The sequence below is a fragment of the Piliocolobus tephrosceles genome, chromosome 4 (genome assembly GCF_002776525.5).
Source record: "Piliocolobus tephrosceles isolate RC106 chromosome 4, ASM277652v3, whole genome shotgun sequence".
In the NCBI taxonomy this organism is placed as follows: Eukaryota; Metazoa; Chordata; class Mammalia; order Primates; family Cercopithecidae; genus Piliocolobus; species Piliocolobus tephrosceles.
This window is the reverse complement of record NC_045437.1, coordinates 107,347,192-107,370,351: the sequence shown is the minus strand read 5'-3', so window position 1 is coordinate 107,370,351 and position 23,160 is coordinate 107,347,192. Positions and strand designations below refer to the sequence as shown.

The 23,160-nt window shown below is 35.2% G+C and overlaps 1 protein-coding gene across 1 annotated transcript in view; it reads left to right on the top strand.

Annotated features, from left to right (window-relative positions):
* Nucleotides 1-23,160, top strand: part of TMEM232 (transmembrane protein 232) — a 269,981-nt gene that overhangs the window by 103,594 nt on the left and 143,227 nt on the right. The window contains exon 10 of the mRNA XM_031935440.1: nucleotides 2,504-2,682. Coding sequence (XP_031791300.1) covers nucleotides 2,504-2,682 — 179 coding nt within the window. The remainder of the gene's footprint in view (nucleotides 1-2,503; nucleotides 2,683-23,160) is intronic.

The window sequence follows — 23,160 nt, the reverse complement described above, 5'->3', positions numbered from 1 at the left end:
GGGCACCTAGCTCCATGGGGATTCAGAGAAGGATTCCTAGAAGAAAGAATGCAGGAGAATGGATAGAAGCCAGGTGTAGTGTGGAGTTATTTTTGGACAGGATAACTTCTGGCTAAGTGAAAAGTTTATACAAGGGCTAGAAGATTAAATGAAATGTGTATTCTAGAACTTCAAGTAGTTTTGTCTGTTTATAGTGTATTAGCAAGAGGGGTGGGAATAAAGGAGTGGTGATAGATGTGTTCAAAATGATGTCATATTAGAAAGACAGTAATTACCTGGCCATGCAATTTGGAATTTACATAGGGACAAATGGCAATCCTTTGCTAAGTTGTGAGTAGAGAAGTAACATAATGAGATTTAGAAAGGTCAGTTTGCACAACATGGATTAGTAATGGTGAAGCAGTAAATATAAGACAGGAAGATGAAAGAACTAGGAAGCTATGACAGTGTTTATTCTCAGAGCTAACCTTTTTTAGATGTCCTTCCATTTGAAATATTCCACCAATATCTTCCTGTGCACTTTTCCCAAATGCACCTATTGGACAAGTCTTGTAAACTCATACTTTCTCCAGTCCTTTCCTTACTCTTCTAGCCCTCATTGATCTCTTGCTTTTGTGATTGTTATATCAATGACCATCATCTTTTCATTTAACAGTTACCCTCTAATTTCTCTTACAAATTATTCTAGTCTCCCAGACATGCCAATTACTTGAAGACACAGACTATCTTTTTCTCACCTTAGCCAAAACTATTCACAAAGACAATGGTTAAAAAAAAAAAAAAACCCAAACCTTAAATTTGGGCTTTTTTATTATATTCCAAACGTTCAGTGCAAAAATATTAATGACATTCATTCAAAAAACTTGTTTTATATTATATGTTAATTCAAATATTGTGGTATCTCAATTTTAATTAGTAAAGTTCCTATAAGGAGAAAGTGACGTTTCAAAAATAATTGGCTGCTTAACTGTAGCTTCCTACTTCCAGCTTATACTTTCTCTCCTAAAGTTCCAATAATAGAAAAGGTAGATGATACCTTAAGATTGGAAACTGGATATATGCCTTTCTCCTCCTACTTGTAAAACATGTACATACTTTCTCTTCTGCCTCCTCTTTCTTTCAAACTCTTTCTTTCCTATGAATGGAATGGAAGGTCATGACTGGAAAGAAAAGTACTTGTGTAAATTGGAGAGACTGTGCTGCATGGGACAGGATTAGATTACCCTTTACCTGCTCTATCATTCATTCAACAGCTGCTGTCTGATGCCAGGGAGCTTTCTAAGCAGGTTCAAGTTTATATGTTCCCTTTTATTATTCTAACTATATATAATAACATCTACATAGCAGGATTGTAGTGAGAACTAAAATTGGACGACATAGTTGGTACCCCTATGTGTACTAGCTATAATCATAATGATGATGATTATTAACCTGCATTATGAAAACTAGATTCATTTGGAAAAGTTAAGGACTGTGACTTTTCAGGTTGTGCTTCTATCTTTATTCAAAAAGGGCAACAATCATCAATGGACTGTCACCAGGGTTTTGGAGAAAAGTGCAATATGGAATTTAAAGGGCTTTAAAACTCTTTCAGTTCCCTTTCTGAACCATTTCCTCTTCTTGTTCTTCTTATCTGCTTCACATACTCATTATTTTCATGTTGCTTTTTGACTAAGTTCATCTCCTCTTTGATAACTGTATTATTTTATTCCCCAAATTTATTTCTCCCACATCTACCTAAGTTGGAATTCCTTTTTCCTATTACCGCATAGAAATGTAGAATATCTAGGTAAGAAATAATTACCATAAAGAGTAAATAGAAATGTCTTTCTCCTTTCTCTAAGGAAAATACATATTTTGAAAGTGGAACTTGATAATGTATATAAATTGCTAATTGCTGTGTAAGTTCTAGGAGTGTCTTAGAGTTTTTAAATCTCTGTTTTCATTACTTTTTCCTATATTCCAATTGATTTATTTCACTATTATTAAAATGAATTTTTCAGCTTATAATTATAACAGTAGTTTTTGTATGCTTTTCACATGATTTAAACATTTTCTTCTTGGTTCAAATACCATGTTTCATAATGTTTGACTTTTTTAATAACAGGAAGTATTTTTCTGGTTTTTCTACTTTATTATAAAAATTCACCATGGTGGTCTGTGTTCACATTCCTTTGAACAGATTTCTCTTTACTTGAATTCTAAGAATTTGTTTTGTATATGTAGTTCACAGTTTACCAATTTAACTTTTAAATTTATGAAGTATACCAGTTAGGTGCAGTTTTTCTTTTCATGTGGTTAGAAATTTTAAAATGATCTGTGGTCTTTTTTAAATGTAAAGGAGAGAAAGCAGTGAAGGGTCAGAAATTTCCACAGCTTAGAATTTCAGACTTTAGAATATTATTATGAATTATGGTAAAATTGGTTTCTTCTTTTTCACACAATCTTACTTTAGCAAGGTGAATAAAATGATAACTCCCAAAGACTTTTTCTTTTTAAACAGGTGATCAAGTAGTCTGGACTGGTTACTATGGCTTAGTGTATAACCTGGTGAAAATTTCATGGGAACTTCAAGGAGATAAAGAACAGGATGGACTTAGAAATATAATATGGCAAACATTGCAGAAAACAAAGGATTATGAGGAAGATATACGAATCCAAAATGCAATCAATATTGCTCAGGTAAGGTAAAACACTAGGCAATAAATATGTACATCTATCATTAGGAAGCATGGTTGTCATTTCTCTCCATGGTAAAAGGAATGTCTACATTCAATGAGTATTAGCGACTTACAGCTGATAATAATATTTTTAAAACTTAACACTGATCTATTTTTGATTAAAGATAGGAGAGTTGAGCTCTAGATGATAGTGTAAAGGCCTCCAAAAGTCTGTAATAGAAGCAGAATTAAATTCATTTAACATATTTAGGGAAAAGTACACCTCAGTAAGGGGTGATTCCACCATGGAACTCTGACTTGGTCGGAAATTCTGATAGAATTTTAGGTACACTAGATTGAAGTAACATGTTAAGCCACGATTCTTTTTCTCTTTTCTTGATAAAGATGTTTAGAAAGTAATGGAAGTTTTAAGGAGCATAACACAATCCTCTGATTTGAGGACTATGTTAGGATGGGCTGGGAAAGAGCTGTGTAGGGGTGCTTTTACTACCTCATAACAAGGGCTGCCAAAAGAGGCAGGCTGTGGGTAAGATTCAAATAGTAGGGGTAAGGGGCGGTTTTATGATGTAGCTTTTTATGATGTTAGGAATCCAGAGACCTATTCTCTCACTTGAGCATTTCCTCCCTTGTCTAGTTCAGTGACCAGAAATACCAGGAAGAAGGCTGAACATAGCCATATTATGACACTGGACTAGAGAAAGGGTAAAGGTGGCCCTAACTTCAGAGATTTCAACACACATAGAAAATGAATAGGTAAAGGTAAAAGTTCCTTTGTTGGGTGACCCACTAGCTCCAAGACTCTTCCCTCTCCTCTCAGCCTGCTTGACTACTATATTTATATTTATATTTAGAAAGTATACTATATATAAATCAACCTGTACCAGCTAGCCTTCTAAATTATAATTTAGAAGCTTAAAGGGCATCCTGTAGTTAGTGAGAGGATGTAAGAACTTCTATTTTTATATTTTGGGTAATAACACATTAAACAACTACCATATTAAAGTAAAAACACACAGAAACATCTGTTTTTTTCAATGCTGTATCCCAATACGCACAATAAGTCCTCAATAAATATATATTGAATGAACAATCCAAATGGGTTCCCTTTAAATATTAAAATACATGCTATAACTATGTTTAATAATTAAATTTAATATTGATGAAATTAATGGCAAAATTATTTTAAGATAAAAATAAAAATCAATAATTTTATTATTAAAAATAAAACAATTAAAGAGTAGCATCTGCAATTCTTTGGAAATTAAACATGCCTTGATAAATGATATGGTTTGTCTATGTCCCCACCCAAATCTCATCTTGAATTGTAGCTCTCGTAATCCCCATGTGTCATGGAAGGTACCTGCTGGGAGTTAATTGAATCATGGGAGTGGGTTTTTTCCCATGTTGTTCTCATAATAGTAAATAAGTCTCATGAGATCTGATGGTTTTATAAAGACAATTTCCCTGCACACGCTCTCTTGCCTGCTGCCATGTAAAACATGCCTTTGCTTCTCCTTCACTTTCCACCATGATTTTATGGCCTCTCTAGGCATGTGGAAATGTGAGTCCATTAAACCTCTTTTTCTTTATAAGTTACCCAGTCTTGGGTATTTCTTCATAGCAGTATGAAAATGGACTGATACAGTAAATTGGTATTGATAGAGTGGAGTGCTGTTGTAAAGATACCTGAAAATGTGGTCACAACTTTGGAACTGAGTAACAGGTAGAAGTTGGAAGAGTTTGAAGAGCTTAGAAAAAGACAGAAAAATGTGGGAAAGTTTGGAACTTCTAGAGATGTGTTGAATGGCTTTCACCAAAATGCTAATAGTGATGTGGACAATGAAGTCCAGACTGAGGTGGTCTCAGATGAAGATGAGGAACTTGTTGGGAACTGGAGTAAAGGTCACTTTTGCTATGCAAAGAGACTGGCAGCATTTTGCTCCTGCTCTAGAGATCTAGGAACTTTGAACTTGAGAGAGATAATTTAGGGTATGGGCAGAAGAAAATTCTAAGTGACAAAATGTTCAAGAGGAAGCAGAGCATAAAAGTTTGAAAAATTTGCAGCCTGCATCCCATTTTTTGGGAAGGAATTCAAGCCTGCCACAGAAATTTGCATAAGTAACAAAGAGCCAAATGCCAATGACCAAGACAAAGGGGAAAATGTATCCAGGACATGTCAGAGACATTTCCAGCAGCCCCTCCCATCACAGTCCTGGAGGCCTAGGAGAGAAAAAATGGTTTCCTGAGCTGGCTTACCCCCTGCTTACCACCGTGCATCCCAGCAACTCTAACCATGCCTAAAAGGGGCCAAGGTACAGCTCAGGATGTGGCTTCAGAGGGTGCAAGCCCCAAGCCTTCACAGCTTTCATGTGGTATTGGTCTTGCAGGTGTGCAGAAAACAAGAATTGAGGTTTGAGAACCTCCGTCTAGATTTCAGAAGATGTATGGAAATGTCTGAATGTCCAGACAACAGTTTGCTTCAGGGGCAGAGCCCTTGTGGAGAACCTCTGCTAGGGCAGTATGAAAGGGAAATATGCGGCTGGAGTCCCCGCACAGAGTCCCCACTGGGGCACTACCTAGTGGAGTTGTGAGATGAGGGCCGCCATCCTACAGACCCCAGAATGGTAGATCCACTGACAGCTTGCATTCAGTGCCAACCCATGAAAGCAGACGGGTGGGGCTGTCCCCTGCAAAGCCACAGGGGACAGAGCTGCCCAAGGCTGTGGGAGCCCACCTATTGCATCAGCATGATCTGGATGTGAGACATGGAGTCAAATGAGATAATTTTGGAACTTTGAAGTTTCATGACTGCCCTATGGGATTTCGGACGTGCATGAGGCCTGTGACCCCTTTGTTTTGGCCAATTTCTCCCATTTGGAATGGGCATATTTACCCAATGCCTGTACCCCCATTGTATCTAGGTGGTAACTAACTTGCTTTTGATTTTACAGGTTCATAGGTGGAAGAAATTTTCTTTGTTTTAGATGAGACTTTGGACTCGGACTTTTGAGTTAATGCTGGAACGAAATAAGAACTTGGGGGACTGTTGAAAGGGTATGATTATATTTTGAAATGTGAGGACATGAGATTTGGGAGGGGCCAGGGGTGGAATTGTATGGTTTGGCTGTGTCCCCCCCCAAATCTCATCTTGAATTGTATCATCCATAATCCCATGTCCAGGGAGAGACCCAGTGGGAGGTAATTGAATCATGGGTATGGGTTTTTTCCACGTTGTTCTTGTGATAATGAATAAGTCTCACAAGATCTGATGGTTTTATAAAGGCCAGTTCCCCTGCACATGCCTTCTTGCCTGCTGCCATATAAGCTGTGCCTTTGCTCCTTTTGCAACTTCTGCCATGATTGTGAGGCCTCTGCAGCCGTGTGGAACTGTGAGGCCATTAAACCTCTATTTCTATATAAATTACCTAATCTCAGGTATTTATTCATAACATAAAAATGGGGTAATACAATAAATACTAGAAAGGAATTAATTAATCTATTTGTAAGCACTAGCCATTGTTTTGTGTGCTAGCAATACAGTTTTAGACAAGCAGATAAATATTATTTTAAATATAAAGTTTGGATCAAGGAGACTGACAATAAACTTGCAAATTAATGAATTAAAATATCAAATGGTGCTATCTATGCTATGAAGAAAACAAAACAGGGCAAAGCTACTGGAATGGGATCAGCTAGAGTAGGGAGTGGATGTTTCAGTTGGAGTGGTCAGAGAAAGGTTTCCAATGAGGCATTATTTGAAATGAGACCTAAATAATAAGAAGGAAGTATCCATAAAAAATATACCCTGGTAGAGAGTTTATGGATACAAAAATGTCCTCTAATGTGTCCTAATAATGTCCTCTAATATGTCTAATAATGTCCTACAAAATGTGTCCTCTAAGAAAATAGTTTGGTGTGTTAAGAGAGCAAGAAGACCAATGTGAGCTGGCCTCTGGTAAGGGAAGGAAAGAGTGGTAAGAGATGCAGGTGGGCAAGGAGAGTTGTTTTAAGATGGCAATAGTAGCATATAAGTAGTAAGCTCTGGGAATAATTTTTTAAATGTTTGTAAAAAATAAGAAAAAGTTTAAGTGGGAAGTACATTTAGAAAACTAAAAGCATGCTATAAGAAGCATAGAACTGATAAATCCTAAAATTGTTTCCTTGGGTAAAATAAAAATAATACATAAAGTGTTTTAGACTAGCTAATATAATGGAAAAATGAGGGAAACTTTTATTAATCACAAAATCCGGAGGGTAAAGGGAATGTGATTATAAGAAAGTAATTTGAAAATGATTATAAAAGGATCAATTTACAACTGTATACTAACATATGTGAAAATATAGTACAATAAATGATTTTCTAAGAAAATATAAATGATGAAATTTGACTGAAAAAAGAAGGATATAAAAATCTTAACAAACAAGATTTAGAGAAATTTGCAAGTGACCTACTAGATTTGTTCATATGAATACCAAGGACAAGACTAAGATATTCATTAGTATCGCTAATATTTAACATAGTTATTGACACACTAACCTGTGCACTCATATTTAGCAGGTAACTGAATATATGTTGGGTCATAACTGGAGAATGTTTAAACCAAGTTTGTCGTACCAAAGCAGTAGGTGAGAGTAGCTTAAACACTTGGGAACAGAGAAGAAAATAATTCAGTTTCAATTCCAACTCCACACAATCTCTTTATACAGATGAGACTTGGAACAAGTTACTCCTCAGCCTTAGTTTTCTTATTTTTGAAAACTGTATGCCAAGGGGTATTTCTAATGCTCACAGACAGGGATAGTAACTGAAAATCACATAAGAGACAGGAAAGCTGAGTGATTTTGAGAGCACAGAACCTACAGCAAAGGTTGCCTGGGTTCAAATGGCTGTTCTGCCACAGAATATCTAAGTGACCTTGGGCATATTGTTACCTCAGTTTCTTTCTCTGAAAATGGGGCTAAGAATAGTATCTAATGCATAGGCTTGTTATGATGACTGAATGAATTCATGTTATGAAACATTTAAAGTTTTTGGTAAATAAATAAAATATACTGAGATGAAAGTTATTTGTTATAGTCTAAGTTGTATTACTTCTCAATATTTCCAGAGATTATGATTTATTATTGTGCTGTTAGAACTATAAGAGGAGAACATTTGCTTTTAATAGAAAAAATTCAACGCAAATGTTGATGAATTTCAGCTGAAGAAAGTGAAAATAACATAACAAAATATTTGGAGGAAGTAGAGATAAGTAAGCTATGAAGTAAACCAATGAAATTCTTTTATTGTGGTGGTTTCTTACAGGTGTGCTGAGACAAGCTACAAATCTTCATGAAACTATGAGATAACAGGCTTGAAAAAAGTTTACAACATTGATGAAGTAGACATGGTTTAGGGATTTCACTAGTGGCTTTATTTATCTGTTTCTAAAATAGGTGGGGAAAAATTGGGTTGGTATTTTCTTTTCAGGCAATGAGAATAGGTGGCCATCCTGATCTCTACAGGTCCAGCACTTGGCATTCCCCTGACTAAGCAGCCTGAAGAGAAGAGTTGATTTGAGGGAAGAGTAATTGTTCTGTTCTGGGTTTATGCCTTTTGGAGACATTTATGAATATGCTGACCAAGCATTTTCCAATTTGCCCAAGTTAGCATGGGTTCATGACTGTTGTCCCAGCTTTCTCACTAGTAGTAAATCAATTCACTTTCAAAAGTTTCTCAATTTGGATGGCAAATTATTAATTTATCTTACTTTTAAGTTTTCCATTACACAATATGTTGCAAATCTGGACTTGCCAATACTAAACTCTTTTTGTTAAAGTTTAAATATATTTTATAGCTTCTTGCTTTTTCTAGCTCTGATTGAATGAACATATATATTTTTCTTCATATTCAAAGAAAACCATTTTGAAATTGGCCATTCATTCTTCATAAAATACACATGATTTTTCCAGTGATGCTTTATCCATATGGCATCCTATGATATTTCAAAGTGCCAATAAACACCTTTTTTTCTTATGTCTTATTTTGAGGCAAGTTAATCTGTTTGTAATCAGGAAATACACATTTTTTTCTGTCATTGAAAATATCTTGTTATTTCTAGCTTTCACAGGTGCAATTATCCTAGTATTCCTAATGTCCTGTTTTTAGATAATAATTATGGATAAAATTAATGTTAATAGGTAGGAAGGACAATTAATAAATTTACTCTGCCCAGTTTATTATCAAAGCATATGGATGGGCCATTACTGGCAACCCCAAGTATCTATACTCTATATACTTCATAGAAAATAAAACCCTAAACTCTTTGTTTTTTAACCGTAAGTACAATTTAGAATAATAATCCTTAAGGAGTATTATCTAAACAGAAGAAGTTCATGATTTTCTCCAGATATTTTGGGTTTTTTTCATGGAAAAAGACAATCACAGAGCTGCCCACTTGAATTATAATGTCCTAAATTTCATGGATGTGCATTTATGCAACTGTGCTTCAGCTTTATCCTTGGTTTTGGATTAAAAGCCCCAAAATAAAAGAAAAACAAAGAAAATTAATATATTTATTTCAGTCATGGCCACTATATCGCCCAATATCCCCATTATTGGGATTTAGGAAATAAATCCTCTTTAGTCTTATGCACTCTACGAACCTTATCACTGATTTTGTGTAAACTGTTTGTTGGACCTTAACAAAATTATAGCCTAATTTTTGAACAATTCTAACAGAAATAGAAAATGGCGTATAGTCACCTCACCCAGCCTTATTCTTTTCTTTTTATTCTGTTTCCATGATTCTTTCAATTACTTGTATTACTCTCTAGTCTTATAACTATTTTTATATGCTACTGTCAAATCACAAATGGATTATACTGTAACTAAGTCAACTCAAATTTATCATTTCTATAATTAGAATTCCATTTATATGCCATTTTCAGAGCCAATCATTTGATATAAGATATTCTTTTTTCTTCAAGATTTAGTAAATATAGATAATTACATTTGAAATTCATAAGTCAGTCAGACATAGCAAATATATTTTAGATGTTAGATACAAGCAAAGACCTCATTACTTGAGTAGTCAGCGCTGAGAATTAAAGAATAAACAAACACATAACCACGACCTGTGCTAATTTGTTTTCAATGCTTAGTCAGAAGACATTTAAAGGGTGTTTTCGTTCATTTTAAATATCAAATGAAGGGGAGAAGTTATCTTTTCTCACAGACAAATCTAAATCAGAAATTGTCTAAAAGCAGTTATATTGATTTAGGCATAGTATATGTTTAAGAAATATGTTTAATTTGCATTGAATACATTAACTAAAACACACAGTTAACTCTATGCCTATTTTATTTAAAAGTTAGAGATGGAGACATTTGGATTATTAAACAATAGCCATATGATTTATGGACATAAATGATAAAGTATTTAACCTAGTGACTTTGAAAAAAATTACTTAATTTAGTTTGAATTCCCTTACTTAATATTAAGACACTACAGATATATAAAGTACAAAATTATATAAAATTTTTCACTAAAATCGGTAAACATATGAAATAAATATTTATTGAGTATTTACTGTGTCTATTCAGCCTAGCTGAATTCTATGCAAGATGCAAAGAAGTGTAAAACATAACCTTTACACATAAGCTTTACTGTCTCATCCAGAAAGCACATTCTCCAGAAATAGACAAAGATTAATACAAAGAGGACATAATATATGTGGCTAGCCGCATCAAAGTTCATGGCACTCAGTAGGAGCCTAGATAAATGTTTGATCCCTAACTTTTTTTTAAATATTAGTGGGAATGTAATATTGTCCTCTTCAAGTATTAAATAGTACTTGAGGTGGAAATTTAAACTATAAGTTGGATTACATGATGCAAAGTGGCAGGGTCAAAGAGCATCTTGCAGATAAGAAAATGTCTTGAGCCATGCAGAAATAAGAACACTGTGAAAAGAACGTTGTAGGTTGACTTTCCTAGTTGGGAAAATAGCTTGGACTGAGTACTCGTGGGCATTAAATCTGGAAGGTTTGTTTCGATTACCAGGCTAAGGTGATGGAGACTTAGGTGGTTTCATGGCAACAGAAGTGCTAAGTGGAGGAATTAGTTGTGAGTGAAAATTGTTGGTTCTAATTGAATTTTAATTGTTTGGTAATTTATGTTGGGTAAAACTTATATGTACAATTTCCTATAACGTTTTAAAATAATGAATTATCGCTTTGGAACTCACAGTATGTTGTTAGAGTAATTATTCCCAGTTTATTCAATGCTCTCTACAACCACAACTTGCATCATTGCCTCCACAGTCAAATTCTTGGCTTGACTATATTATTTGATTTACGTAATAGGCATAGCAAATCTTATACAAGGAGATATTTTAAAAATATTTACACATTGGGGTCTTCCCTCTCTTATTCTCTTGGAATCCAGTAACTGCCATGTCAATAAGTGCATTATCCAGCTGGAAGATGACAGACAATGTGGAACAGACACGCCATTTTAACCAATTTACTGCCATCCACAACCCAAGCCAGTCCCCAACTGACCTAAACTCTGACCACAGACACAAAAATAAACTCAGCTCAGACCAGCAGAACCATTCTCTGTTCCCAACTCAGATTGCTGACCTGGGAAACTATACGCTAAATAAGTGGTTGTGTTAAGCCTCTTAGTTTTTGGCGATATTTTTACATGCAAAAGAGTTTTTGATAGAAAGCTGCATAAATGGGATTTCAATCTGCTATATTCTTCAGTGGGAATATTGTTTCTTTCTTTTATATGTATCATGTTTAAAAAGACACTTATAATGATTGCTAAGATTTGATATTCACTGTATGTCATACAATACACAGTTTATGTGCATTAGTTACTTAATTCTCCTAAAACCATATATTATATATTTTTTATACTCACACATATATACACACATTATGGTCTTGATCTTATAGGTGAGGAAATTGAAACTTTAAATAAGAACTCATTTTTTTTCTTTTGCAAGATGAAGTAACTTGACTATGGATACATAGCTAGCTATCAGCAGTGCTTGAATTCAAACTCATATGTGCTACTTTGATGGCCAGTGCTCTTAAACATTTTTCCCAGTGAGTTATTCCCCATATGAAATTCTTGAGTTATTTTAAGAAAATCTACAAAAGCAAAAAATGAATATTAATAAGGGTAGCAAGAAGATAAAAAGGATTGTTAATATTTCTTACTACATAAATTTTATGTAATAATTTTGCTTCTGGCTTCATTATATTTCCTTACCACTTTTTCTTTGTTCTGATTCTTCATTTACATTTTACTCTGCTATAGTACCTATGACCCTCTGTACATTGCTTTATAATTTTAATAAAATGGTAAATACACATGCACAAAATAATGGATGATCAAAGTTGGGATTATAACCAGCTATGAAAATATGAGAAGATCTGAAGGGCTAAATTTTTTTTTTCAGATTTATTGGCTGGAGCTGGGTAGCATAGCGTTCACCTGACTGTAGATCTGGGCTCAGCATGGATTGCTGGACAGCCAGTCTCATTGGTATAATGTGAAAAAGTCACTGTGGTTTAAATTCGCATCTTCTCAGTAATACAAATATAGTTGAGTATCTTTTCACTTTTGATTCACCATTTAAATTTTCTCTTTAGTGAATTGCCAGCTCAAAAATTGTTTCTTTTTTCTCTTGGATTTTCTATTTTATCAGTTGTTTGGAGATCTTTGTAAATTCTGAATATAACTTCTTTCTTTAATGATTAGTCAACACTACTTTTGTTGCTATTGCTGAAATTGTTCCAGCTTTGGCCATTGGAAAAATTTTCAGTTTGTTCCTTGTGAACCTTTCACATTATCCTAATCATCGTGTTGATAGAATGTGGGATATATTCAATTTCAAGCTATTATGAATAATCATGCTATGAACATTTTTGTAATATCTTCTGATGAAAATGTTTATGTATTTCTGGTTGACCCATATGAAATGGCTGATATTCAAATGGCTTTTGTTGTCCAAAACTGTAATTTCATATGGCTCAATCTAGTATTGGGTATGGAAGAGGAGAATGACTGGATCATATGGACGGCCTATATTAAACCTTAATAGATCATGCCAAATAGCTTTTTAAAGTGTTTGAAAGTTCTTGTTGCTACACAACTGTTATGGGTTGACATGTGTAGCTCTCAAAAAGATATGTTACAGTCCTAATCCTACTATCTCAGAATGTGAATCATATTTGGAAATAGGACCATTGTAGTTGTAATTAGTTAAGACAAGATCATACTGGAGTAGATGGACCCTTAATCCACTCAGATTGGTGTCTTTATAAGAAGGCAATTGTGAAAACAAAGACACAGGGATAGAGCCACGTGGAGACAGAGGTAAAGACTGGAGTGATATGTTTGCAAGCCAAGAGATTTCAAGCATTTTCAGCCATCACTAGAAGCTAGAAGAGGGGCATGATTCTTCCTCAAAGCCCTCTGAAAGAACCAGCCTTATTGACACCTTCCTTTCAGACTCCTAACCTCAGAAATGTGACATGATAAACTTCTGTTCTTTAAGTTACACATTTTGTGGTACTTTGTTTTCACAACACCAGGAACTAATACATAATCCTTACCAATATGAAAAAAATTTCAGCCTGTTTAATGTAGACATTCTGATGGATGTATAATAGCTTTCATTGTAGTTTTAATTTGCATTCACTTGTGACTAACAAAGCTGAGCATCTTTTTGTTTGCTTATCGGCCATTTTGATATTCTCTTGTATAAATTGCCTACTAGAAATTTTGTCCCATTTTTAATTGGAATTTTTTCCTTTTTAATTTGTGGGAATTTTTGCATATATTATAAACCAGCTCTTTGTTGGTTTAAAAATATTTTCTTCTACTTTTTAGTTGTTTTTCATGCTATTAATAATTTAATTTCATGAATAGAGCTTTAAAATTGAAATGCCATTCATTTTATCAAATTTATCCCTTATTATTAGGGTTTACTTGTATACTATTTAAGAAATATTTTCCTACCCCATGGTCAGAAAGGTATCTTTCTATATTATCTGTTGGGAAAAATGGTTAAGATTAGGATTAGGTTTACAATTGATCTGAAATTGATTTTTTTTTGTAATGTAAAGTAAAACTCTCTATATTTTTTTCTTTGTGATTATCCAATTGACCCAGAACCATGCATTAAAAACTCTGTAAAGGGGAAGAGCCACAATGGTTGACTAGATGTAGCTAGGAAGACCTTCTTTCACAAAGTTACTAGACCATTAAGAAGATTGGCATATTCTGAGCAGATCTTTGGAAGATGTAAGAGTGGACAGAAGAAGAATGCAGACCTTGAGCAGCTGGGAGGAAGCTGGGAACCCTGCATGGGATTGCCAAGAAACAGGACTCATTCCTGGCCCCAGAGGGCCCCTAGAGGTGGGGTGAGTTAAACAGGCATGGGTTAGCGCACTCTTTCCATGGACCTACAGAATCCTAGCTGCAGGAGACCCCATAATCCCCACGGACATTTGAGCTGGCAGAGATAGTTGCTTGGAGAGTTGGAAGGGAGTTGGCAGTGGATTTGGTGTGGGAATGGCTGCAGTGGAAAATGGCCAGGGATGCCCATCCTCCAAAGTTTACCATGCTTCTCTAGGTGTCTTTGGCCTTTGTTGACTGTTGGTCTTGTACAGAACAGGGCTATCTTACCTGTGGGATGAGGCTAGTCTTATCTGAGCATCCCTTTGTCTGCTGGCCTCTCCCTGGGTCCCTGCCTTACCACACTCACTTGCAGTGCAGCCTCAGATGCTTAACTGAGGTGCTTCCTAGAGGGCACCACCATAGCTCCTTTGCCTGAAGACCCTGCCTAATAATTGGAGAGTTCTGCAGTTGGGCTTCCAGTAACACCCACTTATAGCCTTCCCCTACTGCTCTGCTGGTTATGCTTTCACCTACAGCTTTTCCCTACTGATATTCTGTCATGCATGTGCACATGGACCTCACTGCCACACAACCATTCACGCACATGTACATGTACAGACCTTGCCATATCACTGCCCTGATGCTACTGGTACATAAGAGTGGGCCCCACTGCTACCACCCCAATGAAGCACTTCTTCTGGCATCCCCCATCAGAATGATGTTGCCAGCAGACCAGACCAGAAACACCTTGGCCACTCCAACACAACAGGTACCCAACTTCAAGTAGCTGGAGAACAGAGGCATGGGCATGGTCCCAGCCACCTAGGGTTAGAGCATATAGCCCACAATTGCTGATCTGCACTTTGGCTACCTGAAATAATTCAGAAACAAAACAAGTTAATGGGACCAAACATATACCACAATTAAACCCTCAAGGAAATCAAAATATAAAAGCAAAAGCTGATCCAAAGCACAGCAACTTCAAAGATTAAAGAAACATCACACCACACAAATAAGAACCAGTACAAGAACTCTGGCAACTCAAAAAGCCAGAATGTCTTTGATACAGTTTGGATCTATGTCCTCACCCTAGTCTCATGTTCAATTGTAATCCTCAGTGCTATATATGGGGCCTGATGGGAGGTGATTGGATAATGGAAGAAATTTCTAATAGTTTAGCACCATCCCCCTAGTATTGTTCTTGTAACAGAGTTCTCACAAGATCTGATTGTTTAAAAGTGTGTAGAACCTCCTTTCTTTCTCTCTTCCTCCTTCTCCAGCCATGTAAGATATGCCTGCTTCCCCTTTTCCTTCCACCATGATTGTAAATTGCCTGAGGCCTCCCACAAAGCCAAGCAGAAGTTACTATGCTTCCTGTATAGCCTGCTTAACCATGAGCCCATTGAACCTCTTTTCCTTATAAATTATCCATCTCAAGTATTTCTTTATAGCAGTATGAGAATGGATCAACATTAGTCTTCTTACCTCCAAACTACCATGCTAGCTCTCCAGCAATGGTTCTTAACCAGACTAAAATGGCTGGAATGTCAAAGATAGAATTCAGAATCTGAATGACCAAGGAGATCAACAAGATCCAGGAGAAAGTTAAAATCCAATCTAAGAAATCTAAGGAATTCAGTAAAGTGATATATGAGCTGAAAGAGGAAATAGCCATTTTAAGAAAGAACAAAACTGATCTGATAGAGCTGAGAAACTCACTAGAAAAATTTCATAACGTAATCAGAAATATTAACAGCAAAACAGATCAAGCTGAGGAAAGAATCTTGGAGCTCAAAGACGAGTTCTTCAAGTCAACTCAGTCATACAAAAATATATAAAAGAGAATAAAAATAATGAACAAAACCTCCAAGAAATATGGAATTATGTAAAGAGAACAAACCTATAACTTATTGGCATCCCTGAAAGAGAGGGAGACAAAGCAAACAGCTTGGAAAACATATTTGAAGATATTGCCAATGAAAATTTCCTTAACCTCACCGGAGAGGATGATATTCAAATTCAGAGCACCTATGTGAGATACTATTCAAGATGACCATCATGAAGACTCATAGTTATCAGATTCTCCAAGATCAATGTAAAAGGAAAAATGTTAAAGGCAGCCAGAAAGAAGAGTCAGGTCACTTACAAAGGGAACCTCAGCAGGCTAACAGCAGACCTTTCAGCAGAAACCCTACAAGCCAGAAGAAATTGGGAACCTATATTCTGCATCCTAAAAGAAATAAAATTCTGTCGGGCGTGTAATCCCGAGGCTGAGGTGGGTGGATCACCTGAGCTCAGGAGTTCAAGATCAGCCTGGGCAACAGTGCAAAACTCTGTCTCTACTCCAAATACAAAATATTAGCTAGGCGTGGTGGTGCATGCCTGTGGTCTCAACTACTCAGGAGGCTATGGTGGGAGGATTGCTTGATCCTGGGAGGCAGAGGTTGCAGTGAGCCGAGATTATGCTACTGCACTCCAGCCTGAGTGACAGATTGGGATGCCTGAGAGAGAGAGAGAGAGAGAGAGAAGAAGGAAGGAAGGAAGAAAGGAAGGAAGAAAGGAAGGAAGGAAGGAAGGAGGGAGGGAGGGAGGGAGGGAGGAAGGAAGGAAGGAAGGAAGGAAGAGAGAAAGAGAAAGAGAGAGAGAAAGAGAGAGAGAGAAAGGGGGGGAGAGGAGGAAGGGAGAGAGGGAAGAAAATTCCAACCAAGAGTTTCATATCTAACCAAACTAAACTTCATAAATGAAGGAGAAATAAAATCATTTTCAGACAAGTGAATACTAAGGGAATTTGTTACTACCAGACCTGCCTTACAAGAAGTCCTTCAGGGAGTGCTAAACATGGAAATGAAAACTGTTACTGGGCACTACAAAAATGCACTTAAGTACTTAGACTATTTACGCCATAAAACAACAACACAATGAAGACTACCCAACAACTGGCTAACAACACAATGACAGGTCAAATCCACACATATCAATATTAACCTTGAATTTAAATGGACTAACTACCCCACTTAAAAAGTACAAAGTGGCATAAAGAAGAAAGACCAACTGTATGCTGTTTCAAGAGACCAATCTCACATGCAAGGATACCTACAGGTTCAAAGTGAAAGGATGGAGAAAGGCCTATCAAGCAGATGGAAAATTAAAGAACAGCAGGGGTTGCTATTCTCATTTCAGGCAAAACAGATTTTAAACCAACATTGATAAAAAGGAAAAGAAGGGCATTATGTAATTATAAAGGGATCAATTCAACAAGAAGACTTAACCATCCTAAATACATATTTACCCAACACTCATGCACCCAGATTCATAAAACAAGTTCTTAAAGACCTACAAAAAGACTTAGATAACTACATAATAATAGTGAGAGACTTCAACATTCCACTGACAGAGAGATCATCAAGGCATAAAACTAACAAAAATATTCAGGACCTAAACTTGACACTTTACCAAAAGGACCTAACAGAAATCTACAGAGCACTCCATCAAACAACACCAGAATATACATTCTTCTTATCTGAGTATTGCACATACTCTAAAATAGACAAGATGCTTGGCCATAAAGCAATTCTCAACAAATTAAGGGAAAAATACAAAATCATACCAATTACACTCTTAGAGAATAAAAATGGATATCAATACCAAGAAAATCTCTCAAAACCATACAATTACAAGTAAATTAAGCAACCTCCTCCTAAATGATTTTTGGGTGAACAATGAAATTAAAGCAGATATAAATAAATTTTTCAAAACTTATAAAAACAAAGATACAACATACCAGAATCTCTAGGACATAGCCAAGTCGGTGTTAACAGGGAAGTTTATAGCGCTAAACACCCACATGAAAATGTTTAAAAGATGTCAAATTAACAACCTAACATCACACCTAGTGGAACTAGAAAAACAAGAGCAAACCAGCCTCAAAGCTAGTAGAAGAAAATAACCAAAATAAGAGCTGAACTGAATGAAATGAAGATGCAACCCTCCCTCAAATAAAACCCCCAAAATCCATACAAATGATCAACAAAACCTCTATGCACACAAACTAGAAAACCTAGAAGGAATGGATAAATTCCTGGAAACACACAACCTCCCAAGGTTGAACCAGGAAGAAATCAAAACCCTACATAGACCAATAATAAGTTCTAAAATTGAATCAGTAGTAAATAACCTAACAACTACAAAAAGCCTTAGACCAGATGAATTCACAACCTGATTACACCAGATGTAAAAAGAAGAGCAGGCATCAAATCATATTGAAACTATTCCAAAAAATTGAGGAGGAAGAAGTACTCCTCTTTACCTCATTCTATGAGGCCAGCATCATTCTGATACCAAAACCTGGCAAAAACAAACAGAAAAAGAAAACCTCAGGTCAATATCCCTGATGAACATTGACCCAAAATCTTCAACAAAATACAATCCTAACACATCAAAAAGATAACCCACTATGAATCAAGTAGGCTTTTGTATTAGTGAGGGTTCTCTAGATGGAAAGACCTAATGGAATAGATATATATGTATCTAAAATGCAATTTATTAAATATTAACTCACATGATCACAAGGTCCCACAACAGGCCATCTGTAGGCTGAGGAACAAGGACAGCCAGTCCGAGTTCCAAAACTGAAGAACCTGGAGTAGTGGGGAGTTGGGGGCAGATAGCATCCAGCATGGGAGAAAAGTGTAGGCTGGGAGGCTAGGCCAGTCTCTCTTTTCACATTTTTCTGCCTGTCTATATTCTAGCCTTGCTGGCAGCTGATTAGATTGTGCTCACTCAGATTAAGGGTGGGTCTGCCTTTCTCAGTCCACTGACTTAAATGTTAATCTCCTTTGGCAACACCCTCACAGACACACCCAGGATCAATACTTTGTATCCTTCAATCCAATGAAGTTGACACTCAGTATTAACCATTGCAGCTTTATTCCTGCAATGCAAGGTTGATTCAACATATGCAAAACAGTAAATGTGATTAGTCATAACAGAACTAAAAACAAAAACCACATTATCATCTTAATAGATGCAGAAAAGACATTCAATAAAATTCAACATCTCTTCATGTTAGGAACCCTCAACAAACAAGGAATTGAAGCACATACCTCAAAATTAGAATCATCTATGACCAGCCCACAGTTAACATTATATTGAACAATTTACCTGGAAGCGTTTCTACAAAACAAGACAAGGATGCCCACTGTCACTACTCCTATGCAACATCATACTGGAAATCCTAACCAGAGCAGTCAGGCAAGACATGAAATACAGCCATCCAAATAGGAAGAGAAAAAGTTAAATTACTTATCTTACAAGATGATATAACTCTATATCTAGAAAACCCCATAGTCTATTTCCAAGGACTTTTAGATCTCATAAAGTACTTCAGCAAAGTTTCAGGATACAAAATCAGTGTACGAAAATCACTAGCATTCCTAAACACCAATGATATCCAAGCTAAAAGACAAATAAAGATGCAATACCATTCACAGTAGTCACAAAAAGAATAAAATGAAAAGGAATACAGCTCAACAGGGGAAAAAAAGATATATACAAGAATTACAAAAGACTGCTAAAAGAAATCAGAAATGAGACGAATGGCAAAGCATTTCACACTCATGGATACAATGAATCAATAATGTTAAAATGGCCATACTGCCCAAAGCAATATGCATATTGAATGTTATTCCTATTGAACTACCAATATTTTTTCACAGAATTAGAAAAAAAAAATCTTTTCTAAAATTCATATGGAACCATAAAAGAGCCAGAATAGCCAAAGCAATCCTAAAGAAAACAAAGCCAGAGGGATTACACTACCCAACTACAAACTATACTACAAGGCTACAGTAACCAAAACAGCATGGTACTGGTACAAAAACAAACAAATAGACTAATGGAACAAGATAGAGAACCTAGAAATAAAGCTGCGTACCCACAACCATCTGATCTTTGATGAAGTTGACAATAACCATGAGGAAGGGATTCCCTATTCAATAAGTGGTGCTAGGATAACTGGCTAGCTATATGCAGAAGACTGAAACTGGACCCCTTCCTTATACCATACACAAAAATTAACTCAAGATTAATTAGTGACTTAAATGTGAGACCAAAAACTATAAAAACCCTAGAAGAAGACCTAGGGAATACCATTCTGGATATAGGCTCTAGCAAAGATTTATGCATGAACAGGTTTTCATTCTCTTAATTATGTTTAATGATAAATTATATATTTGCAGATATACATTAAGTGTATGAAGATTTAAAATAGAGGTTTCATATTTCTCTTGAATATGAATATGTAAGCTTGAATAAGCTTGAGTCATTATTATGAAATTTTACTTATTATTTCTACCAATGCTTCTTATATTAAAGCCTGATCTTTTTCATATTAGTATATGTACATTAGCTGCCTATGGATTAACATTTGCATGAAATGTATTTTTTAATTGTTTGTTCTTAAACTTTTTGTGTCTTTATATAAGTTATGTTTCTTTTAAGCATGGTATTTTTAACCACAATAGTTGAAAGACAATCTTCACCTTTTACTTGTATATTTACATGTAATGTAATTTTTGATATATATTATGTTTTATTATTTAACCAACCTATTTTATTTTGTCTAGGGAATTTTTCAGAAAGCCTTATTTTCTTGTATTAATTAAATATTTGTATCATTGCATTATTTTCTCTATTAATTTGTTAGTAATTTGTTACTCTAAATACATATTGTGGCTATTTTCAGAATTGCAATATACTTCATTAATTTATTAGAGGCTAACCTAAGTTATTACTTTTACAACTTACTTGAAAATTCTAGAACTTTAGAACATTTATTGTTTTACACATTTTAATTCTACTTGTATTTTTACTACTCTAAACATTATTATTGTTTTAGACAAGCCGAAATATATTTTGTTACTATCTTATTCTTCATTTCTTTCTGTATTTTTATGCCACTATGTATGTTCAATTTCCTTCTATGTGATGAACCTACTTATGCATATAGAATTTTAGGTTGACATATTTTTAGCATTTATAAATGTAAAGTCATTTATTTGGCTTCTGTCATTTCTGTTGAGAAATCATCAGCCAAATAGTTCTTCATTTTAAATTACTGTATTTTTTCAATTCTCTGGTTTTAGGGTTTCCCTGTTGGGCTTTTAGAAATGTTAATAAGCTAAATCCAGTGTAGTTCTCCTTGTATTTTTCTTGCTCAACATTTGCAGGGTATGCGAATACTGTGGGTTGATATTTTTTCATCAGTTCTGGAAAATTCTTTGCTATGAAGTTTTCAAATACTACTTCCACTCCATTGTCTCTTATTTTCTCTGAGATTTCTATTACAAAAATGTTAGACTTGACAGGGCATGGTGGCTCACGTCTCTAATCCCAGCACTTTGGGAGGCCGAGGCAGGTGGATCACAAAGTCAGGAGTTCAAGACCAGCCTGGCCAAGATTGTGAAACCCTGTCTCTACTAAAAAAAAAGAAAAAAAGTGCAAAAATTAGCCAGGTGCTGTGGCAGGCGCCTATAATCCTAGCTACTAGGGAGGCTGAGGCAAGAGAATCTCTTGAACTCGGAGGGTGGAGGTTGCAGTGAGCCATGATCAGGCCACTGCACTCCAGCCTGGGCACCAGAGTGAGACTCCGTCTTAAAAAAAAAAAAAAAAAAAGATTAGACTTTACACTCTGCCCTTTATTCTTAAGAAACACATTTCACTCAGTAAGTGTTCAAGCCTTATTCATATTCTAGATTAGGGGTTGACAAGCTTTTTCTTAAAAGGCAAAACAGTAAATGTTTTAGGCATTGTGGGCTCAGAGGCAAAATCCAAGTTATTATGTTGGTACTTTTAAAACCATTTAAAATGTAACCATTTATAAATGTAAAAATCATTCTTAGCTCTTAGGCTGTGGGAAAAAAAAAAAAAAAAAAAGGCTGGATTTGGCCTGTGGGTGGTAGTTTGCCAAACCCTGTTCTAGATTATCTTAACTTTTTTTTTTTAACTGTAGCATTTCCATATATATTTTAAAATCAACTTGTCAAGTTCCATTTTTTAAAAAGCATGTCAACTTGGATTTTTATTGGGTTTTCATTGAATCTAGAGAGCTATTTGGTGGTAATTGATACATATTATTATAATGTATAATAGGTAATTCATGGATATTTACATCCTGCCACTTTTTAAGGTATTTCCCAATTTATATCAATAATGTTTTGTATATTTCTAGCTGTTTGATATATGTATTTTATTGTAAAATATATATCATAAGCTTACAAATATATGTATATATAGAATTTGTACTGGTTTACGCAAACATAATTTAGTTTTGTGTGTTAATCTTTTACCCACCAATCTTATTAAATTGTTTTTATAATTCAAAAGTTTATTTTTTACATAAAAATTCATGTTTTTTTGCAAGCATCATAAACATTTTTACATTTTCTTATCTTATTTTACTGTTTAGTCACTTTTAGTACAGGACTGAATACAAATGATGATGCTGGACATGTATGTTTTACGTGAGCCTCATAAGGAAGAGCTTTCAACATTTTCACATTACATTTTTTAAAGAAATACCTCCCATAAATTAAAACCCAATTTTTCCCATTTTAACAAGAACTTTTATTATGAATTCATATAGAATTTTACCAAATAAATTTCATGCATCTTTTGGTATGATTGACAGATTTTTCTATAATTCTGTTACTATTGTAAATTATATTGTTTGATTTTCTTTTGTTGACCAATCATTGCATTCCTGGAATAAAAATAACATGGTGATGATGTAAATATTGCTCTATTTGCTTTAATAATACTTTAAGATTTTGCATTTGTATTCATGCATGTGATTGTTCCATAATATTTCTTTCATATACATATATATATATATATATATATATTTTTTTTTTTTTTTTTTTTTTTTTTTTTTTTGAGACGGAGTCTTGCTCTGCCGCCCAGGCTGGAGTGCAGTGGCCGGATATCAGCTCACTGCAAGCTCCGCCTCCCGGGTTCACGCCATTCTCCTTCCTCAGCCTCCCGAGTAGCTGGGACTACAGGCGCCCGCCACGTCACCCGGCT